Here is an 18,164-nt window from a genome sequence, read left to right as displayed (position 1 = left end):
ACCACGCCTAGTTCTGCACCCTTCACTCCACAGGCAGCATCTCAGATGCCCCCTCCCCTCGACCCATCTTTCCTTTCCTGTTTTCTGTGGCTGCCAGAACTTCTGAGCAGAGCCTGGTTTGCCACTGCCCTTCATCAAGGGCCCCTCCCAGCAGACCAGGAAAAGCACATGGGGGCTCTGTTCTCCCTTGGCCTGATGCTTCTGTTAACTCAGCCTAAGGCTGCACTCATTTTTGGCTCAGTAGCTTTTACACTGTGAAAGCCCAGGGAGGGGAACTAAGATCAGGTCCCCACCCCGGGCTTTTTCAGAAAGCACGAGATCTGATCCTTGTCTCAACTCCCTCTTCCAGCTCAGCATTTTCCCCTAGCATTTGCTTTCCCCATCAAAGCTGAGAGAGAGACCCTATGCCTCTCACCTTTTCTTTAGTACAAGGTCAGCAGTCTGTGGCTAGGACTCCCTAGGGTTCCACTCAGTAGAACCAAACAGGTATAGTGAAGGTGGCTTGGAACGGCCAGAGGTCAGCCCTGGGGCCCCTACTGCTTGGCGCTGGGTGCTGGGGTGCTTCCCAACCTGTGAGACTCTCCTTGAGCCTACAACACGGACGACAGCATGTCACAGGGGCAAATGAGCATGGGCACATTTTATCCTTGTTATTTCTTTTCAGCTGAGTGTCAAGATCTTTACCGTACAGATGGGCTTTGTGCTTTTCCATCACAGGACTCATTTGCATCTTTTATTCAGGGCTTTATTTTTACAACCAAGACGTTTTCATAAAAAGAACAGAAAGTGACAGAGAAATTTACAAGCCATGGGAGGGCAGAAGTGAAAGGGGGGGGATTCCTGATAGGAGATAAAGTGACTTCCCATTCTCAAAGCCACAAGTCCTCAGACCCAAAAGAACATCCCCGGAGGCTGGAGTAACCGCAGGAGTCAGGTCCACCTTTCACAGAAAGCTGGTTTCCAAGCTGGGTCTGGTCTCTGGGGCTCTCAATGAGGACAGTCAGCCCCAGCCTGGCAAGGCCAAGGAAGAGCCATCCTGGGCCATCCCATGAGAGACTCAGGACTCCATGTCACTGCCCCTTTGGGGCAAAGCAACTGGAGAGAAGGGAGCCAACATAAAGGCCCCAGCCCAGCCCAGGGAAGTTTGGGAGCTGGAAGTGGTGTCATGGCGGCATTTTCTACTCCATCCTCCAGGGTGCCCCCCAACTCCGAGTTGCAGGAAGCTTTTGGGGGGGGCTCTGAAGCCTTCTCTCTGTGACTCCCGATGACCAACTAACAAGTTGCTCCCATGCGTGAGGCCCACAGAGAGCGCTTGCAATAGTTAAAAGCAGGCAACTTCAGCAGGTCCGTGAAATCTCCACAGTGGAGTGAGTTGAACGTGGCCCTTCTCTCTCATTTTTCCAGATGTCGCTTCTTACTGACCAATGCATTTTTGTAGCAGGACCCCAAAAGCAAATTTTTTGCTTATTTATAAAACCTGAAAACAACAGCAAGTTGAGACACCACTTATTTTTAGGGAAATGATATGCATTTCTTGTAACAAAGACAAATGACAGGTGAGGATCCAGGGCTATATTTCCAGTAAGGAGCCCAGGCCAGGAGTTTTCCGTTAATCTGTTCTTAGGGTCCAACTTAGTCATTAAAAAAAAATGTTAAGAAGCTCAAAAAACAAAGCCCAAAGCCTTCTAGCTTTGAATAGTGTTACTTCCTGCAGGACCTTCTAAGAGAAGCTAGTCACAAATGTACACTCAGGGGCCAGAAGAATATGGCTTGCTGATGGGAAGATTTTCCAGACTCAGCTTCGGGCTGTGGAGCGTCTGCTCCAAATCGAAGTTTGAGTTCAGAAGAGCTGATCTGTGGGGCCCATGGACTCCTTTGCCCACACCTGGATCATGGTAGCAAAACTAGACGTGATTTCCAAACTTTGTTTTAGCCACAAACCCTTTTGTTCAAATGATTTCTCTTAAGCAAGTGTAACTACAGGTGGTCCATGAGGCAGTACTGTGAGCAGAGGGTGAGGGAGCTCGCGGCCCCCCGTGACCACCCCCAGCTCCTTCCCCACCTTGGTGGATCCTCAGCACCCCTGGGTTTGCCAGAGCATGAAATCCCATAAAACTGGCATCAAATCACCAGGGAACAAGTTAAAACAAAGGGCTACGGGGTGCCTGGGTGGTTCAATGGGTTAAAGCCTCTGCCTTCAACTCAGGTCATGATCCCAGGGTCCTAGGATAGAGCCCTGCATCGGGCTCTCTGCTCAGCAGGGAGCCTGCTTCCCCCTCTCTCTCTGCCTGCCTCTCTGCCTACTTGTGATCTCTGTCTGTCAAATAAATAAAATCTTAAAAAAAAAAACAAAAAAACAAAAAAACAGGGCTGAGCAGGGGCAGTACCCTGATGGGGATTCATTCTCCATTAGACGTCACCATGGGGAAGATGCTGAACAGAATATTCTGCAGATCTAGGCTCAGACAAATACACTCAGGTTACTGTCTCTTAGGTAGGGGATATCTTCTAAGTCCAGCACATCAAATTGTGGGAAGGGTACACCATCAAAGCTATCATTGAAAATTGCCCATAAAAGACAGCAGGCATGTTTCAGTGACTATCTCTAGTCAAGCAAATATATAGACAAGTAATAATGTATATAATAATGCAGAGAATATAATACAGAGTTTATATGGAGTTTAAATTTTAAGTAATTAGGAAGACATTTTTGTTCCTTGGTAGAACTGACTTTCATCAGAGACATGAGTTTTGTCTGACTTTGTGGGACCAGGGCTGGGCGCAGGTACCATGATCCTGTTTTACAGGTGAAGAATCAGAGGCTCAGAGGGCTTAAGCCACTTACCCACGGTCCCACGGTTGGTGAGTGGCAGATAGGATCCAAACCCCCAAGCCCAAGCCAGAGCTCATGAGCACCAGGCCCTGTTGCCCTCTTCAATCTAGAGGCATGATGGGCTTTCTTCCCCCCGCGGCCCCCGAACACCTCTAGATGGAAGGGACTGTCATTAATGAGAGAGGTAGATGTGAAACAGTCTTTTGAGGAAGAAAATGTAATCCAAGAACACTGCCCATGGCCAGGCTGAGGCCTGGCAGTCCCTTAGGCTGGAAGCAGCCTCTGGCCATCGGCCTCTCAAGGTGTCAGCCTCGGGGGGCTCTGCCCGCACTCACACAGCTCAGGGGCCTGAAGAACTAGTGCTTTTTAGCTTCCATGTCTGTGTGACTCAGCCTTTCATTCTGCCAACTCTAGGGACCCAGGCTGCCCGACGCCCCACACTAGTAAGGAAGGAAGCAGTGAACTGCCTTGGCCTCCAATCCAGTCCTGCTCTTTCCTAACCCAAATGCTCTGAGCAAGTCGTCCAACTAGTCTGTAACAATAACTCTCCTATATCCTTGCAGGACCAAGTCAAATGAAATGCTGCGTGGGCAAGGGATTGGGGTATCCTCCTGCATTCTATGCTTGCAAGAGTTGACTGTGATCATTTCTAAGAGCTAAGTCCGTGCTTGAAATACCCAGAATGTTCATTTGTTCAGATGATCTCTCTTCCTGAACTCTACGGCTCCCTCTATTTATACAGTCTAAGATTTTTTTGCAGGTGGGGTCGGGGTCTGGCTTTGGCTCCTGCAGGTAGAGGCTGTGGCAACAGCAGGGGCTGATACCATACCCAGGGCCGCATCACCGGCACTTTTCTGGGGCCCTAAGTACTTACTGTTTCAGGAGACGAAGCCGGGCTCTCCTCCGCAGGCCTGGAAGAAGAAGAAAACAAGAACGCGGGTTGGTGTGGGCTGTGGGGTGCCGACACCCAGCCTCAGACAGCGAGGAGGGAGAGGAGGGGGGAAAACAGCACCTCAGACCTCTTTTCTGGCGCCAGGCTCACAGCAAACCTGTGACGACTCCTCTTAGTTTCTCCACTGGGTATATGGGGAAACTGAGTACCAGAGCATGCATGGCACAGAGTTACTTGCCCAAAGTTTTGCAGCTAGTAAGCAGTAAAGCCAGAATTTGAACTCAGTGAATCTACTCCAGCCTGTGTGCTCTTAAACATGCTAGTTTGTCCTTCGCAGCAGGTCGGGAATGGAGAGCTGTGCAGACAGGTGGTCTCGAGCTAGAGGAATCACAACTTTTCCCACCAGGATGTGGGAAAGAAGTGAGGGCATGTCTATCTACAGGTCTATCTCATCTTTTATTACTTTTCAGTTACGAAACACATTTAATAACATACTTACTATATGAAATAAATACACCTATTTGCAGTTAGAGTTTAAGAGTTAACTTCCGGTCTATTTGCAGCTGGGGTTCATAATTTAACAAGTTTTTATTAACAAGATCCTTGATGGAGGGGCGCCTGGGTGGCTCAGTGGGTTAAGCCGCTGCCTTCGGCTCAGGTTGTGATCTCAGGGTCCTGGGATCGAGCCCCGCATCGGGCTCTCTGCTCAGCAGGGAGCCTGCTTCCTCCTCTCTCTCTGCCTGCCTCTCTGCCTGCTTGTGATCTCTGTCTGTCAAATAAATAAATAAAATCTTTAAAAAAAAAAAAAAAGATCCTTGATGGAAAAGATTTGCAGACCACTGAACTTTAATGGGGACACATGGATCCTTCCATGAATGGCAACGTTACATAAAAATGTTCACATGACACATTTTTTTGGGAGAGGGTCTGTACTTGCTATCACAAGTTTAAAGGGGTCTATGCCCTAAAAAAGAGTCACTGATCAAGTCCATGCCCCTGCGAGCCACCCTCCCCTATTTTATAGAAGCCCAGAGAGGGTCAGTGAGTTGCTCGTGGTGACACAGGTGAGCAGAAAGGCCAGGGGTAGGGTCCGGGGCTCTTGGGCTGCCATGTGGGCTTTCCCTGCAGCTCCCCCTTTTCTGCTAAAGCCTGGGAGCCCAGAGCAGGAGATGATCTCGTCTCCAGAGTGGCCGAGAGACAGTCATCTTCAGTCTCCCTGCAGTCTCACAAAGGAGGAGGAGTCCGAGCTTCTGGGAACATAACCCAAACCCCAGTGCCATGTCTTCTGTGTTCTGATTCCATCCTGAGTGTTCATGGGAATTCCCACTGACTAAGCTTATACCCCAGGTTGGGACCTCTGGGCAGGACTTTACCAACAGCAACCCTGGAAGGTGAGTAACATTGTTACTCCTGAATGGGGTAGTTGAGGCTCAGAGAGGCCAGGGCACACGCCCAAGGCCCCTAGATCGGCAAATAGTGGGGTTGGCTTCAAGCCCAGGTCTGACTCCAGAGACGGCATGGTCTCTGATCCCTGCAGCATGGCATCAGGCCACAAATCACCTCCGCGGCTTCCATGGGTTGGGGATGGGTATAAACTTCTGCTATCTGTCTCCCTTCCCTAGAGAAGGAAGGATGCTTAGGGACATCTCCAACAGCAAAAGCTTGGACCACAGTGGTCCAAGAGGGCACAACTTACGGTGTAGGTGGATGGCCACTCCCAAGGACACCAGCAGAAGCAGGACTCCGGCCACCAGGAGCCCGAGGGTGACAGGGCCACAGGACGGGCCTGGAAAAGACACACTCACTGAACATCTGAGGCAAGCACATAAAAATACAAAGAGGGAAAAATCAACCAGAAATCCCACCTCCCAGGGAATGCCACTTTTTTTTTGCATATTCTTCTCGTCTTTCTTTCTAGGTACTTGAAACACACTGAGATAATTTTACATGGAAAATGTTGTGTCCTACATCACTCTTTTAAAAAATTAATTAAGCTCAGGAGCTACTTATGTTCAAAGGAGATAATTTTCATGCCTGGTAAAGAGATTTTTACTATTTATTTTTAAAGCTCTTATTTTAACTACACAAGAGACAGCTGAATATATTTTCATTGTAAAAGATTCGAGTATATGGCTAGAGAGCTCCTTGGCAAACTAGACCCCTCACAGGAAAAAAACAGAAACAAACATGCTATGGTTAATTTGGTACCTTTCTCTTTGTGTTTACACATGCATCATTTACACAGACACATACAGGTTTTTTTTTTTTTTTTTTTTTAAGCACACAGTGACTTATATTGTACAAATTATTTGGAAAACCATTTTTTTCTTCACTTAAATAGATTGGGGGCCCCCCGGGTGGGGCAGTCAGTTGAGTGTCTGACTCTTGGTTTCAGCTCAGGCCGGGGTCATGACAATGAGACCCGCAGCAGGGTCTACGCTCAGCGCAGAGCCTGCTGGAGACGCTCTCTCCCTCTTGCTCTGCCCTTCCCTCCACCTCTCTCTAAAAATAAATAAGAAAAATCTTTTTAGATAATACCTCAGCACACACTTTTTCTAGCAGAGTAACCTTTGCAGTTTGGATGTATCATGGATTACTTGGTCCTCGGATGGGCATTTTGTTTGCTTCCTATGTTTTGCTTTTACGAAAAACCCCAGAGAAGCCCCTGGTACATTCTTCCTAAAGTAGGAGCCTGCCCGAGGCAGATATTGAAAACAGGAATGGCCAGGGACGGCTGGGTGGTTCAGTTGGTTAAGCGGCTGCCTTCGGCTCAGGTCATGATCCCGGCGTCCTGGGATCGAGTCCCACATTGGGCTCCTTGCTCAGCAGGGAGCCTGCTTCTCCCTCTGCCTCTGCCTGCCTCTCTGTCTGCCTGTGCTTGCTCACTCTCCCTCTATCTCTGACAAGTAAATAAATAAAATCTTTAAAAAAAAAAAAAAGAAAGAAAGAAAAAAGAAAACAGGAATGGCCAAACTATTGCCTATGTCCGCCTAAAGTTGCCAGACCCTGTGAAGTGCCTTCCAAAAAGCCAGCACCGATTTGCCCTCCTAACTACCAGCTGTGCACCTGGCCGACCCTCGATATTATCAAAGTGTTTGATTTTCACTAGTGTCGTGGTTTAACATGATACGTCACTTCCAGTCCTTGATGATTTGTTAGCGTCACTCTATTTTCATGTGTTGGCTACTTGTAGGATCTGGCCTGACTTTTCTTGCCTTGCTCGGTTTTCACAGTCCCCTGAAGCCTAGAGGTCACCAGCCGTTCCTCTCAGTGTCATCTCAAGGGACAGCCCAAAGCCTTCTGGAGCAGGCCCTTCCCCAGGGTGGCCATGTGGTTTCATTCATGATGACAAACTTTGAGCTCCAGCTGGGTGCCCCCCTCAAGATGAGTGCCTTATGTACAACACCTCATTCAATCATGCCAGGAAAACATCCTGATGTTACAGATGAAGAAAGAGGTTCAGAGAGGCTGAGTCACCTGCCCAAGGGCACACAGTACAGACAGTGGCAGACAGGGACCCACACCTAAGTCTGGCTGACTTACCACTGGGGTACCCTGTCCCACGGCCCCCATCCCCAAAAGCAACCCCACCTACTTCTCTCCCAGCCCCCACTTGGCCACCTTCACACTCATCCTGGTTATTCTTAATAACCTACTAATGCTGGACTTGCATATTTGCCCTGGGACTTAACTGAGGATCCATGTAAGAAATGATGTAAGAACTTCAAAGAGCTTTGTCCTCATCACTTACAGAAGTGTTTTTTTTTTTTTAAGATTTTATGTATTTATTTGACAAAGAGAGAGAGAGAGATCACAAGTAGGCAGAGAGGCAGGCATAGAGAGAGGGGGAAGCAGGCTCCCTGCTGAGTAGAGAGCCCAATGCAGGGCTTGATCCCAGGACCCTGAGACCATGACCTGAGCCGAAGACAGACATTTAACCCACTGAGCCACCCAGGTGCCCCAACAGAAGTGTTAGAGAATTCAGTATTGCTCAGCAGTCCTTAGAGAAGGAAGAACAGAGCGGCTTTCCTCTAGAATTTAACCCTGGGATGAAGGCTCTGGAACCCAGCGCCTGGGGTAGTTTCTTCATGCCGCCATAGAGGGGCAGGGGTTTGTGCAAGTTATCTGGTTTTGTGCAAGTGTTCCCTCTGGTGCAGCTGGCTTCCCTGCTTCTCTAGAGTCACCCTCAACTTCGTGGCCCTGCTGTTTGCCTTTGTGTCATTTTCTGTTATGAACTACCCAAAATCCTTTAGGTAAAGTTGTGGGGCATAGATGCTTTATACAATGAGGTCATTCTATCTCCACCTTTATGCTCCCCAAGTCTGTGCCCTTCTGTGTCCGGGCTCTGACTTCCTTTATTACTGTGACCCCATGGGGTGGCTTCCTGGGCTCATCGCCTGAATCCCACTAGATGCCTGTCCTCGGGCTCCTTCTGTTACTTAACATATTTAAGACCGGGAAACCCCAGGAGCGCCAGGCAGCTCTAGTGTGGTGGTTTCCCTGCCATTCGTCCTATGGGTAGGAGCAGATGACACCTTCTGTTTGTCATCAGTATCTTTTGTGGGACAGAGGTTAAGTATTTTTCCAGAAACACAGTTGGGCTGATGGTTCAAGGGAAGTGTGTGCACGCGTGTGTGTGTGTGCGTGTGGCGTGCGCGCATGCACGTCTCCATCTGCCGCGTCTGGTGCTTACAGCACAGACACACAGCTTGTTCACTCATTAACAAACATATATTAGCATGTGCTGTGTGTTAGGTCCTCTGGTAAGCATCCGAACTGAGAAAGTTTGAAGTTCTGGTCCTTCTGGTTCGGTATTTTTGGTTGCTAACAGCTTTACTGAGATGGATTTTACATAGAGAGTTCGCCTGCTCCAAGTGTGTAATTTAATGGTTTTTTGTATATTCACAGAGTTGTGCAACCATCAGTCGCCACAATCTAATTTTAGAACATTTTCATCTCACCCCCCAAAAAATCCTGGACCCTTTCACGATCACTCCCCATTCCTTTCCAACCCCCAAGTTTTAGGCAACCACTAACCTACTTTCTGTCTCTTTGAAATGTCATATTCTGGGATCCCATAATACAGGATCTTTTGCATCTGGCTTCTTTCACTGTGTAATATTTTAAAGGTTCATCCATCCTGCTGCTTGCATCAGTAATGCACTGTCTATTATGGCCAAACAGTACTCCATTGTATGGATATTCAAAATTTAACTCATCTATGCATCAGCTGGTGGACTTCTGAGTTTCGACTTTTTGACCATTATGAATAATGCTGCTAGGCATATGGTGTGCAGGTTTTTGGGGGGACACAGGCTTTGCCCTGTGATGATTTGTAAGCGTGTCCCCTACTAGACTGTGAGCTGCTGGAGGGCAGCACTGTGGTCATACTCAGCTTCCCTTCTGAGCCCAGCTTGGCTGGAGCCAGAGAAACGGGCCAGAGTCCACACATGGAAAGGGCTTATGGAAGGAAGGAAAGAAGGGAAGGGAGGAAGGCAGGCATCCTGCTGTGCTTCTGGTGGTCCAGGAAGCTGGGAGAACTCACCCTTCTGGGTCACTGGCCTTGGGGGCCGGCACCTTTTCTTCGTGGTGGTCTTCTTGGTGGGCTGGGCAGTGGTGGGAAGGACATCAACTACAGAAAGTAAGCAAGACACATGTTAAAATCTCATGTCTTCCCTCCAGGTGCTAAAGCCCCTGTGACTGTTCCCTGGGTTGCTGCAGGGCTCCACGCTTACAGAGCAATAGAATTTTCTAGGTGTTTCCCCAACTCTCAGACCTATCTGAGAGCCTAGGCAGGGGGCTGCTTTGGTGTCCAGAAAAGAGAGGGGCTCTGCATCTACATGGTCTGAACAGAGCCCCAGCAGTCCTGATTAACTGCTGTGTGACTTGGAGCAACTCCTATCACTTTTCTGTGCCTCGGTTTCCCCATCTGTTGAAATAAAGATGACTCCCAGTTCCTTCTCGGGAGTGTCATGAGAATTAAAGAAGACAGCAGGCCCAGTGAATTGCGCTCCCCCTGGCCACAGCAGGCTTCCCCTGGCTGAAGACCTTGAGGGGAAGCCAGAGTCCCCGAAACCTTGACAAGACCAGCCCCTCAGCCAACCTGCCAACTCCTAAGTGTATGGAGGAAGCTCATAGAATGGAAGTGGGTGCCCTTTCCCATATGTACAACACTGGGCAGGTTGCAGTGGGGATTTTCTTTCCTTGATAAGTGTCTTTACAAATCATCTAGTACCGGAGCTGGAAGGACCTCTAGTCTCAACCTTTAATTTCAAAGATGAACAGCAGCGATGTGAGGGGCTGGCCCTGAGGCCCCACAGTGCAAAGAACCTGCCTGGACCCCCGACCCCTCTCCTGATTCTTGGGTGGGCCACTCCTCTCTTTCGTTCTAATCCAGGGTCACACTCTGATGCATGGGGCCAGGGCAGGGGGACAAGCACACAGAGCCAAAGGAGGTACTGGAGGCTTTGGGGTGCCAGGAATGGTGTGAGCACTAGATGCTGCTGAATCCATCCCTTGTCTCTGGGAGGTGAGCAAAGATGTTTCACTGCCATGACTTTCTGTAAAATGGTAGGAGGGGGAAGATGGTGATCCCATAAATTTAAACTCTAGCATCAAGGTGATAGGGAGAGGCCACCCGCAAAATGGTCATTTCAGGGCTGGTCAATCTTCCATATAAAAAGTGGACAGTCTGGACCCTCGCTGGCCTGAGTGTCCCCCAGAAAGTGGAGATAACATGCTCTCCTCTGCTGGCTTCGTGAGGTTTCTGGGAAGAACCAGCTCACCAGAATGGGCCCCTGCTAAATCCCACCACGTGTTAGGGGCACAGCCAAGTGCTGTGGCTTATGTTTATTGAAACCAACAACTTTGGGTCAGGCACTAGTACCCCCATCTTATCCCCGAGGAGGCCTAGGCTCAGAGAACTGAAATAGTGTGTCCAAAGTTCAGAAAGCCTTGGGGCGCCTGGGTGGCTCAGTGGGTTAAAGCCTCTGCCTTTGGCACGGGTCATGATTCCAGGGTCCTGGGATGGAGTCCCACATCCGGCTCTCTGCTCGGCGCGGAGCCTGCTTCCTCCTCTCTCTCTCTCTGCCTGCCTCTCTGCCTGCTTGTGATCTCTGTCAAATAAATAAATAAATTCTTTAAAAAAATTAAAAAAGTTCAGAAAGCCTTAAACAGCACTGCCAGGATCTGAGCCAAGAGACCCCGACTCTGGGCTCTCACGCCGCTGCCCTGACTCAGGTGCCAGTGCCTTCTGACAAAAAGTTAGGCACATCATCCCTCGGCCATGGGAATGCTGAGGGAAACTAAGGTAAGAGGGAAAAGGACACCAGCTACGGTGCTCCCAGGGTGGGCCAGTATGTTTCCTCTGTTCCTCCCGATGGCCCTGGAAGGGTCCGTTCCCTTTACTTCATACACAAGGAGGCACAGAGGTCTCTCGGTCAGCGGGAAGCCTCCAGGGGAGCCAACTCTCTAAGGCCTCGCATGTCTTGGCTGGGTTCAGGGGCCTGGGTCTGATGAGAGGTTTGTGGGGAGTCTCGTTCCATTTTAATTTCCTCTTGCCCAGAGCTGGATCCCCTTGATGACTCCTGACTCCCCCTGCACCCCCCATTCAAATCTCCCCACTTCTCTCCTCTTTGAAAAGGAGAGGACTTTTGAGCCCATGGTATGGTTAAGCGGCACCCCAAAGGCCCTATCTTTCTCCAGATACTTTCTTTACTACTCGACCTTCCTCCTTCAGTATGTGCTGGCCTCCGGCAGGAGGGGCAGGGTGTGGCTCTGGACACCCGAATTCTGGCCAGATGACGCAGTTGCGGGCACATGTTTTGGGAAGGGTCTGCTATTCTCAGAGAGCTGGGCAGCATGAAGGGTTTGGAAATATCAAAACCAGGCATGAGTGGGTGGTGGTGGAGGTGGAGGGGAAGCTTCTAGAAGCCCGTTTTGTTTATTTCATCATCTATCTTTCCTAGACCCCAAAATCTCACGAGTGGGAAAATGTGGGTAAATTTGTGGGAAAATTTGTAGAGACAAAAACAATAAACTAAACCAAAACCCCAAACCCCCCAAAGCCCAATTTTCAGTACAGGAATCAGCTGACACCCTGCTGAGGATGCCTGGGCTTCTCGCCCCAAGGGCTAACCCTCACCCCTACCTCCTGACTGAAGACGCAAAACTGGTGAGAAGGGACAGCAGCAGCAGCTTCCCTCTGTTTCTGTCTTCCTAATTGTGCTGCTGTCCCAGCTGTCCCTGTGTCTTCCCATTCTGAGTGGTCCAATTCCCGGGGGAGGGGGGTGTCCCCTTGTCACTCTTCAGTCCCCAGCCTGAGAAGAACCCAGGTGAGAGGGAAGCAGGACAGTGGGAGGAGCACAGGGGGTCAGCCGGCCAGGGCTAACATGGGGAAAGGGCTAAAGCCAGGTGCAGGACTTTGAGAATTTCTGCCACGATTCCCTGACATCTCCCAGAGCTTATTCCTCACTGTCCAAGAGTGCGACCACCTGCCCCTGTGCCACTGGCCAGTCTCACTGGAGGGTTGCCGTGTGTAAGAAACACATCGAACACTGAGTATGCAAAATATTTCAGTAATAATTTTTAAATGGATTACAAGTTAAAATGATGATCTTGTTGATAAATCGGTTAATAATGTAGTATTTAAATTAATTCTGCTGGTTTCTTTTTACTTTTTTAACATGGCATTAGGAACTTTTAAAGCACATCTGTGACTTATCACCTATTTCTATGGGGTGTGCTGAACTTAATTCTCAGAACTGCAGCTTCTTGGGGTTGGAGGGTGTTGTGGAGGCCAACGGCAGCCCCATGAAACAGACGGGAAACCTGAGGCCCAGGGAGCAGAGGGACCAGTGCAAAGGCACACAGTGAAAGTACAGCAGAATTTGCAGCTAGGCCTGGGGTCCAGTCTCCTTCCTCCCTGTATCTCTGGGCATAGGTTTGAGCCACAGGCCCCTCCATTCAGTATGTAAGAGCATCTGCCGGCCCTAGAAATGCTCTCACTGGGCATGTCCAGGGAGCGAGGACCTTCTTTTCCTGGTGTGCACTCTTGGTGGGAATTTCTGAGACCACTGTCAGGTTTGGGAACTGAGCCCAATCTAGGCAGAGCCTCATGTAGGCCTGGTGTGGCTGAAGGACAGCACTGCCTTGTTCCCAAAAGAAACAGCAATGCTTCTAAGCAACCCACCTGCAATAGGTATCCGCTTCTTACCTCCCAGAGTAGAGGGCAGTGGGAAGTGAAATGACTCTGTAAAACCCCTGCTTCTGCTTGGCCCTGGGTAAGTGTACTCCTACCAGCTATGGGCTACTGCTCCTGGCTGACATCCTCTCTGGCAGAGTGGGGCTTGCCGAGAGCAGAGGCAGCTCCCTCGCCTGGCACGCACCCAGCACCCAACACCCAGCAGGTGTTCCACGCTCATCAGTAGCATTGAGCTAGATTCTTACCCACGCTCAGCTGAGTTCCCTTCCCGAAGTTCAGCTCAGGGCTCCCGATGGTCATGCAGAAGTAGATACCACTGTCTGCAGGCTCCACGCTAGTTAGTTTGAGAATGGACCGGCCGGCATCCAGAAACACAGTCAGCTTCTCTTGCTTCACCTTTTGGCCATACACAATCCCTTTTCGGGAATCCCAGACGGCCAGGAACTCATAGTGACTGTCTGGGCTTGGAGCCTGGCGCTGTCTCAGCCAGAAGATGCCCGTGCTAGTGCGGGAGGTTGTGGCTTCACAGGACATTGTCACCGTCTTGTCGGTCTGAATCATTAAGGACGGCGGGGTCTGCAGCAGCACTGAGCTGCCATGGAGAACTAGGAGAAGCAGAAGGCACAGAGATCATAAGCATGTTTGCCCAGCCACTCCAGTTGCAGGAGCCAGGGGCTATGATAAATGCCGCTGGTGGCTCCCGGACTCAGAGCTCGAGTACCTACATCCCAGGGGACCATCTGCAAGGCAGGTGTTTCTTATGGCCAGTTTGACCGAGGGGATGGGGAGAGAGCTCCCATGTATTGCTTGCATGCTTATATGCCTGATTTTTTGTGTGAATGATCTTAATCCAACCTGAAACTTATTTGGGGATTTCCCCCCCCCATGACACAGATGAGGAAACTGAGGCATGGAGTTACTTGTTTCAAGTCCCACCAACAGTTAGTAAGTGACCTGGGATTCAAACTCAAAGATTCCAGGTCTGAAGTCAAAGCCAGCTGTCTTTCACCTTGTCCTGCTGCCACTCTCTGGACAGACCTTTACAGGCTCTAAGCAGGTAGAGAAGACTCAGGCAGCCCGGAGGATCCCCAAATAGAGGCAGAGCCTGGGGACTGGCCTGGCCAATCTAAAAGAGGGCCAGCCACCCTTTCTGTAAGACCTGCTCAAGCAAGAGGAACTCACTATTGCCACAGGTGCCGCTCAATTCTCAGCCTACCATGTGCTAGGTCACTGGATCCCCATTCCCAAAGGGAAGGACAGACACCCCAGAACAGTCCTGGGATTTCATTTTAGTCTCAAGATGGGAAGCACTGACGAAGAGGGCCTTGTTCATGGAGAACCGGACCAGAACTCTAAGACCCAGTCCTGAACCCAGCTCTGCCCCCCGCCAGCGGAGGGATTGCAGGAATTCAAGGAGTCCGCCTCTGCCCTTTAAGATCAGGGCAGCTGGGAGCCACTGTCCTGCTTGCCTGAGAGGGTGAGGATGTCCAAGAAAATGCACTGCAAACTGTAAAGTGCTGTCCATTGGTATATCATTGTCTCCATGTCCCACACCAAGTTGTTACAGGCAGCAGATGACATTTTAGGAAAGAGTTGAATGGATCCTTCACAGCCAAGTCCTACACACTGAATCTGACCTGGTGAGCCTTCCATTTTAGCTGTGGGGGGAAGGGAAATCCTACAGACCGGGGCAGAGACCCAGGAACTGCAAGGCATGGAGGGCACAGGAGTCTAGAGGGAGTGTGTGTGTGTGTGTGTGAGAGAGAGAGAGAGAGAGAGAGTGTGTGTACCCAAGGGGAGCTGGCCTACTGAGGCAGCGGCCTAGAGTCACAATCCTGCCGAAGCTTGTGTCTCAGGCTGATTCATGGTCCCATAGCAGGCCACAAACGTAAGCTTTTTGACTCCACTTACAGGCCACACCAAGCTTCTGCGTGCATCAAGAATGACATGGTACCTGGTGCCCATGTGTCTGCTGGCTCTTCTCTTTTCTCCCTAAACACCATCCTGCCTTTTCAGCAGAATAGAGCTTCTTCACTGCTTTGGGGGTCACTGATATCTTGGGGGCGATAATAAGAGACGATGCTGCCCATCTTTACTGAACTGAGCCCAGCGTGGCGCATGCATTATGTCATTTAATCCTCAACAGGTCCTGTTCTACACCCATTTTACACGTGAGGAAAGAGAGGCTCAGGCAAGTTAAGGACATGCTCAAGGTCACATAGCCCATATGTGGTGGATTCAGATTCAAACCCAGGTCTGGGGCCCCACAACCTGACTTTGAGCCACTCCCTGAATCGAGGAGACCTGGGATCCTCTCCTGAGTGGCTAGCCTGTCCCCCTCTGCACACAGTGGGTCTGCAAATACGCAGACTCCTGAAATTCCTGCAAGAAAGCCCAGAAGTGACTCCTTTTTTTTTTTTTAAGATTATTCATTTATTTATTTATTTGTCATAGAGAGAGAGGGAGAGCGAGCTAGCACAGGCAGACAGAGAGGCAGGTTGAGGCAGAAGGAGAAGCAGGCTCTCTGCCCAGCAAAGAGCCCGATGTGGGACTTGATTCCAGGATGCTGGGATCATGACCTGAGCTGAAGGCAGCCTCTTAACCAACTGAGCCACCCAGGCGTCCCTAGATGTGACTCCTTAAGGGGTAAAGGGGCCCCAAAAGGACCTGGGGCTTTGTGTGTATGTTCCCCTTCCTGTGTCCTGACACGCAGGCTTGCTAGGTGACATACCCTGGTCTCTCTCCTCTGTCCCCAGAGGCTGAATACCCGGCAGTGGCCAACCCCCGTATCTGTGCCAGACTCAGAGCCGGGCCTTGCTACCCATGCAGTCTCATGGTATTCATCTGACCTCTCCCGGTGATTCCACACTCAGAGGGACCTGCTATTTCTAAAAAGATCAGTAATAACCACTAGGTTTGAATGGCCTGGACTTGTTTCTACTGGAGATGTGGTTGAGCTCACTGGGTCAGAGCAGGGGCCTGGCAGACCTTGTCACAGTCGGCAGGATAACCAGCTTTGGGCTTTCTGGGGAAGACAGCAATCCATCACAGGTTAGTGGGCAGTTTGAGGCTTCTTCCAAGTGGCAGTCTTGTTGGGCCTTTGAGGGGGTACTTCCTTGCTACATGCAGACTGCAACATTCCAACTCCAGCACCGATGGTTGGTTCCGGGAACCCCGCCACACAGCACATACAAGCCAGGGAGTGCTGGGGAGACAGGGGACCCCTTAGGGAGTCCTCTGCCACACCTGTCCCAGAAGGGGCAGTAGCCTGGTGTTCGGCAGATTGTGCAAGTACTTCCCCGGAAGTATCAAAAATGTGTTGACAAAACGCTGGGCCAAGTACAGGACATCAAAACCAGAACTAAGCTTCTGGAACCCTTTCCGGGGCACATCGCTGTGGGAACCCTAGACAAGGGTGGATTTTCCCCCTCCTCTCTGTACCTCCTTCCCCTTTCTCTTTTCTTCTTTCTTAAATCCTTACCCTTCTCCCTGCCTTCCTCCCTCCTCTCTTCTCCCTGCTCCAGGCTTTTGGGGGAGCTCCAGGGGCTCCAGGGATCCCTGGATAAAGACGGCGGCGGGGGGGGGGGGGCGTGTGGATTTCTTCTCCACCCTCAGGGTCTGTGCTTGCTGCGCCTCCTCCCAGGGACCCCCACAGCCCTGGCCTCTGGGCTCTGCATCCCGCCAGGACAGCCTTTTCTAAACTCTAGGGCTCAGGCTCTTCCCGGGGCCAGGGCAGACCACCCGCTCCAACCGCGCGCGCCCCGCGAGTCTCCCGGGCTTACCTGTGAGCTGCGCGGCCAGGAGGAGCCAGAGCCCCGGCTGCATCTTGGCACGCCCCGGCGACACCTGGTCCCCGCGGCACGCTGCTGAGACCGTCCAGGCTGGCAGTGGGTGGGGAGCGGGGCGGGGCAGCTGGGGTGGGTTGAGGGAGGAGGGGTGGGAAGGACCGGACGGGGCGGGGGAGGGGAGGGAGTCCGGTGTGAGGTTGGCAAGCTCTGCGCCCTCATTCTCCCCGCATTTCCAAGGTCTCGGGTGCCTTTCCAAAGAGCACGCTAGAACCTTCCGCTTTGCTTTCCGGGGAGGAGGTGACACTGCTGTCCAGCGCCAAACAATGGCATGTATGTGACCTTTATGTGTATGTGCCAGTCCAGCCCTGGCAGGGTCAAGACTCCCCGCGACAGTTGAGGCCACTGAGACTTAGAGAAGTCAGGATCCTCAAAGTCCCACAGACGTGAAGGGTGGGGCTGGACCCTAATTGTGGTCACTCTTTTCTCTTCGGTCTTGCGTTCACCTACTCCTCCCTCTGCCTTTGTTTTGTTTTGTTTTAAACTTCTTTTCTTTTGGAGAGGCCCTCCGGCTCAGTGGTGCCTAGAGTGACCAAGACTGAGGCCTTGCCCTGAGAAGACATGAGCAGACATTTCTCTGAAGAAGATGTACAAATGGCCAACAGACACATGAAAAAAAAAATATATCACATCACTCAACATCAGGGAAATACAAATCAAAACCAGTGAGATACCATATCACACTGGTCAGATTGGCTAAAATGAACAAGTCAGGAAATGACAGGTGTTGACAAGGATGCAGAGAAAAGGGAACCCTCTTATACTGTTGGTGGGAATGCAAGCTTGTGCAGCCACTCTGGAAGATAGTACAGAGATTCCTCAAAAAGTTAAAAATAGAGTTACCCTACCACCCAGCAATTGCACTACTGGGTATTTACTCCAAAGATTCAAATGTAGTGATCTGAAGGGGCACTCAGGGTCTGTGCTTGCTGCGCCTCCTCCCAGGGACCCCCACAGCCCTGGCCTCTGGGCTCTGCATGTTTGATTCCATTTATATGAGATGTCTGAATAGGTAAATCCTGAGAGACCAGGTGAAGATTTATAGCAGCATGTCCATAGCAGCATGTCCACAATAGCCAAACTATGGAAAGTGCCCAGATGTCCAACAACAGATGAAAGGATAATGAAGATGTGGTGTATATAGATACATATATACATACATACACAATGGAATATTATTCAGCCATCAAAAAAATGAAATCTTGCCATTTGCAACCATGTGGCTGGAACTAGAGGGTATTACGCTAAGCAAAATAAGCCAGTTAGAGAAAGACAAGTACCATAATATTTCACTCGTATATGGAATTTAAGAAACAAAACAGATGAACATAGGGGAAGGAAGGGAAAAATAAAATAAGATGAAAACTGAGAGGGAGACAAACTGTAAGAGAT

General features: G+C 50.4%; 1 protein-coding gene across 1 annotated transcript; it reads right to left on the bottom strand.

Moving 5' to 3' along the window:
• Nucleotides 1-729: 729 nt before the first annotated feature.
• Nucleotides 730-16,823, bottom strand: CD8B (CD8 subunit beta). Its single transcript, XM_059407738.1, has 6 exons — nt 16,710-16,823; nt 13,173-13,532; nt 9,271-9,357; nt 5,422-5,511; nt 3,708-3,744; nt 730-1,477 (listed from the first exon to the last, which is right to left on the bottom strand). Exons 1-6 carry the CDS (start codon nt 16,750-16,752, stop codon nt 1,465-1,467), a joined length of 630 nt encoding a protein of 209 aa, XP_059263721.1. The 5' UTR covers nt 16,753-16,823; the 3' UTR covers nt 730-1,464.
• Nucleotides 16,824-18,164: the final 1,341 nt, after the last annotated feature.

Source organism: Mustela nigripes, chromosome 7, assembly GCF_022355385.1.
Source record: "Mustela nigripes isolate SB6536 chromosome 7, MUSNIG.SB6536, whole genome shotgun sequence".
Taxonomy (NCBI): domain Eukaryota; kingdom Metazoa; phylum Chordata; class Mammalia; order Carnivora; family Mustelidae; genus Mustela; species Mustela nigripes.
This window is presented reverse-complemented; position numbering and strand designations above follow the sequence as displayed.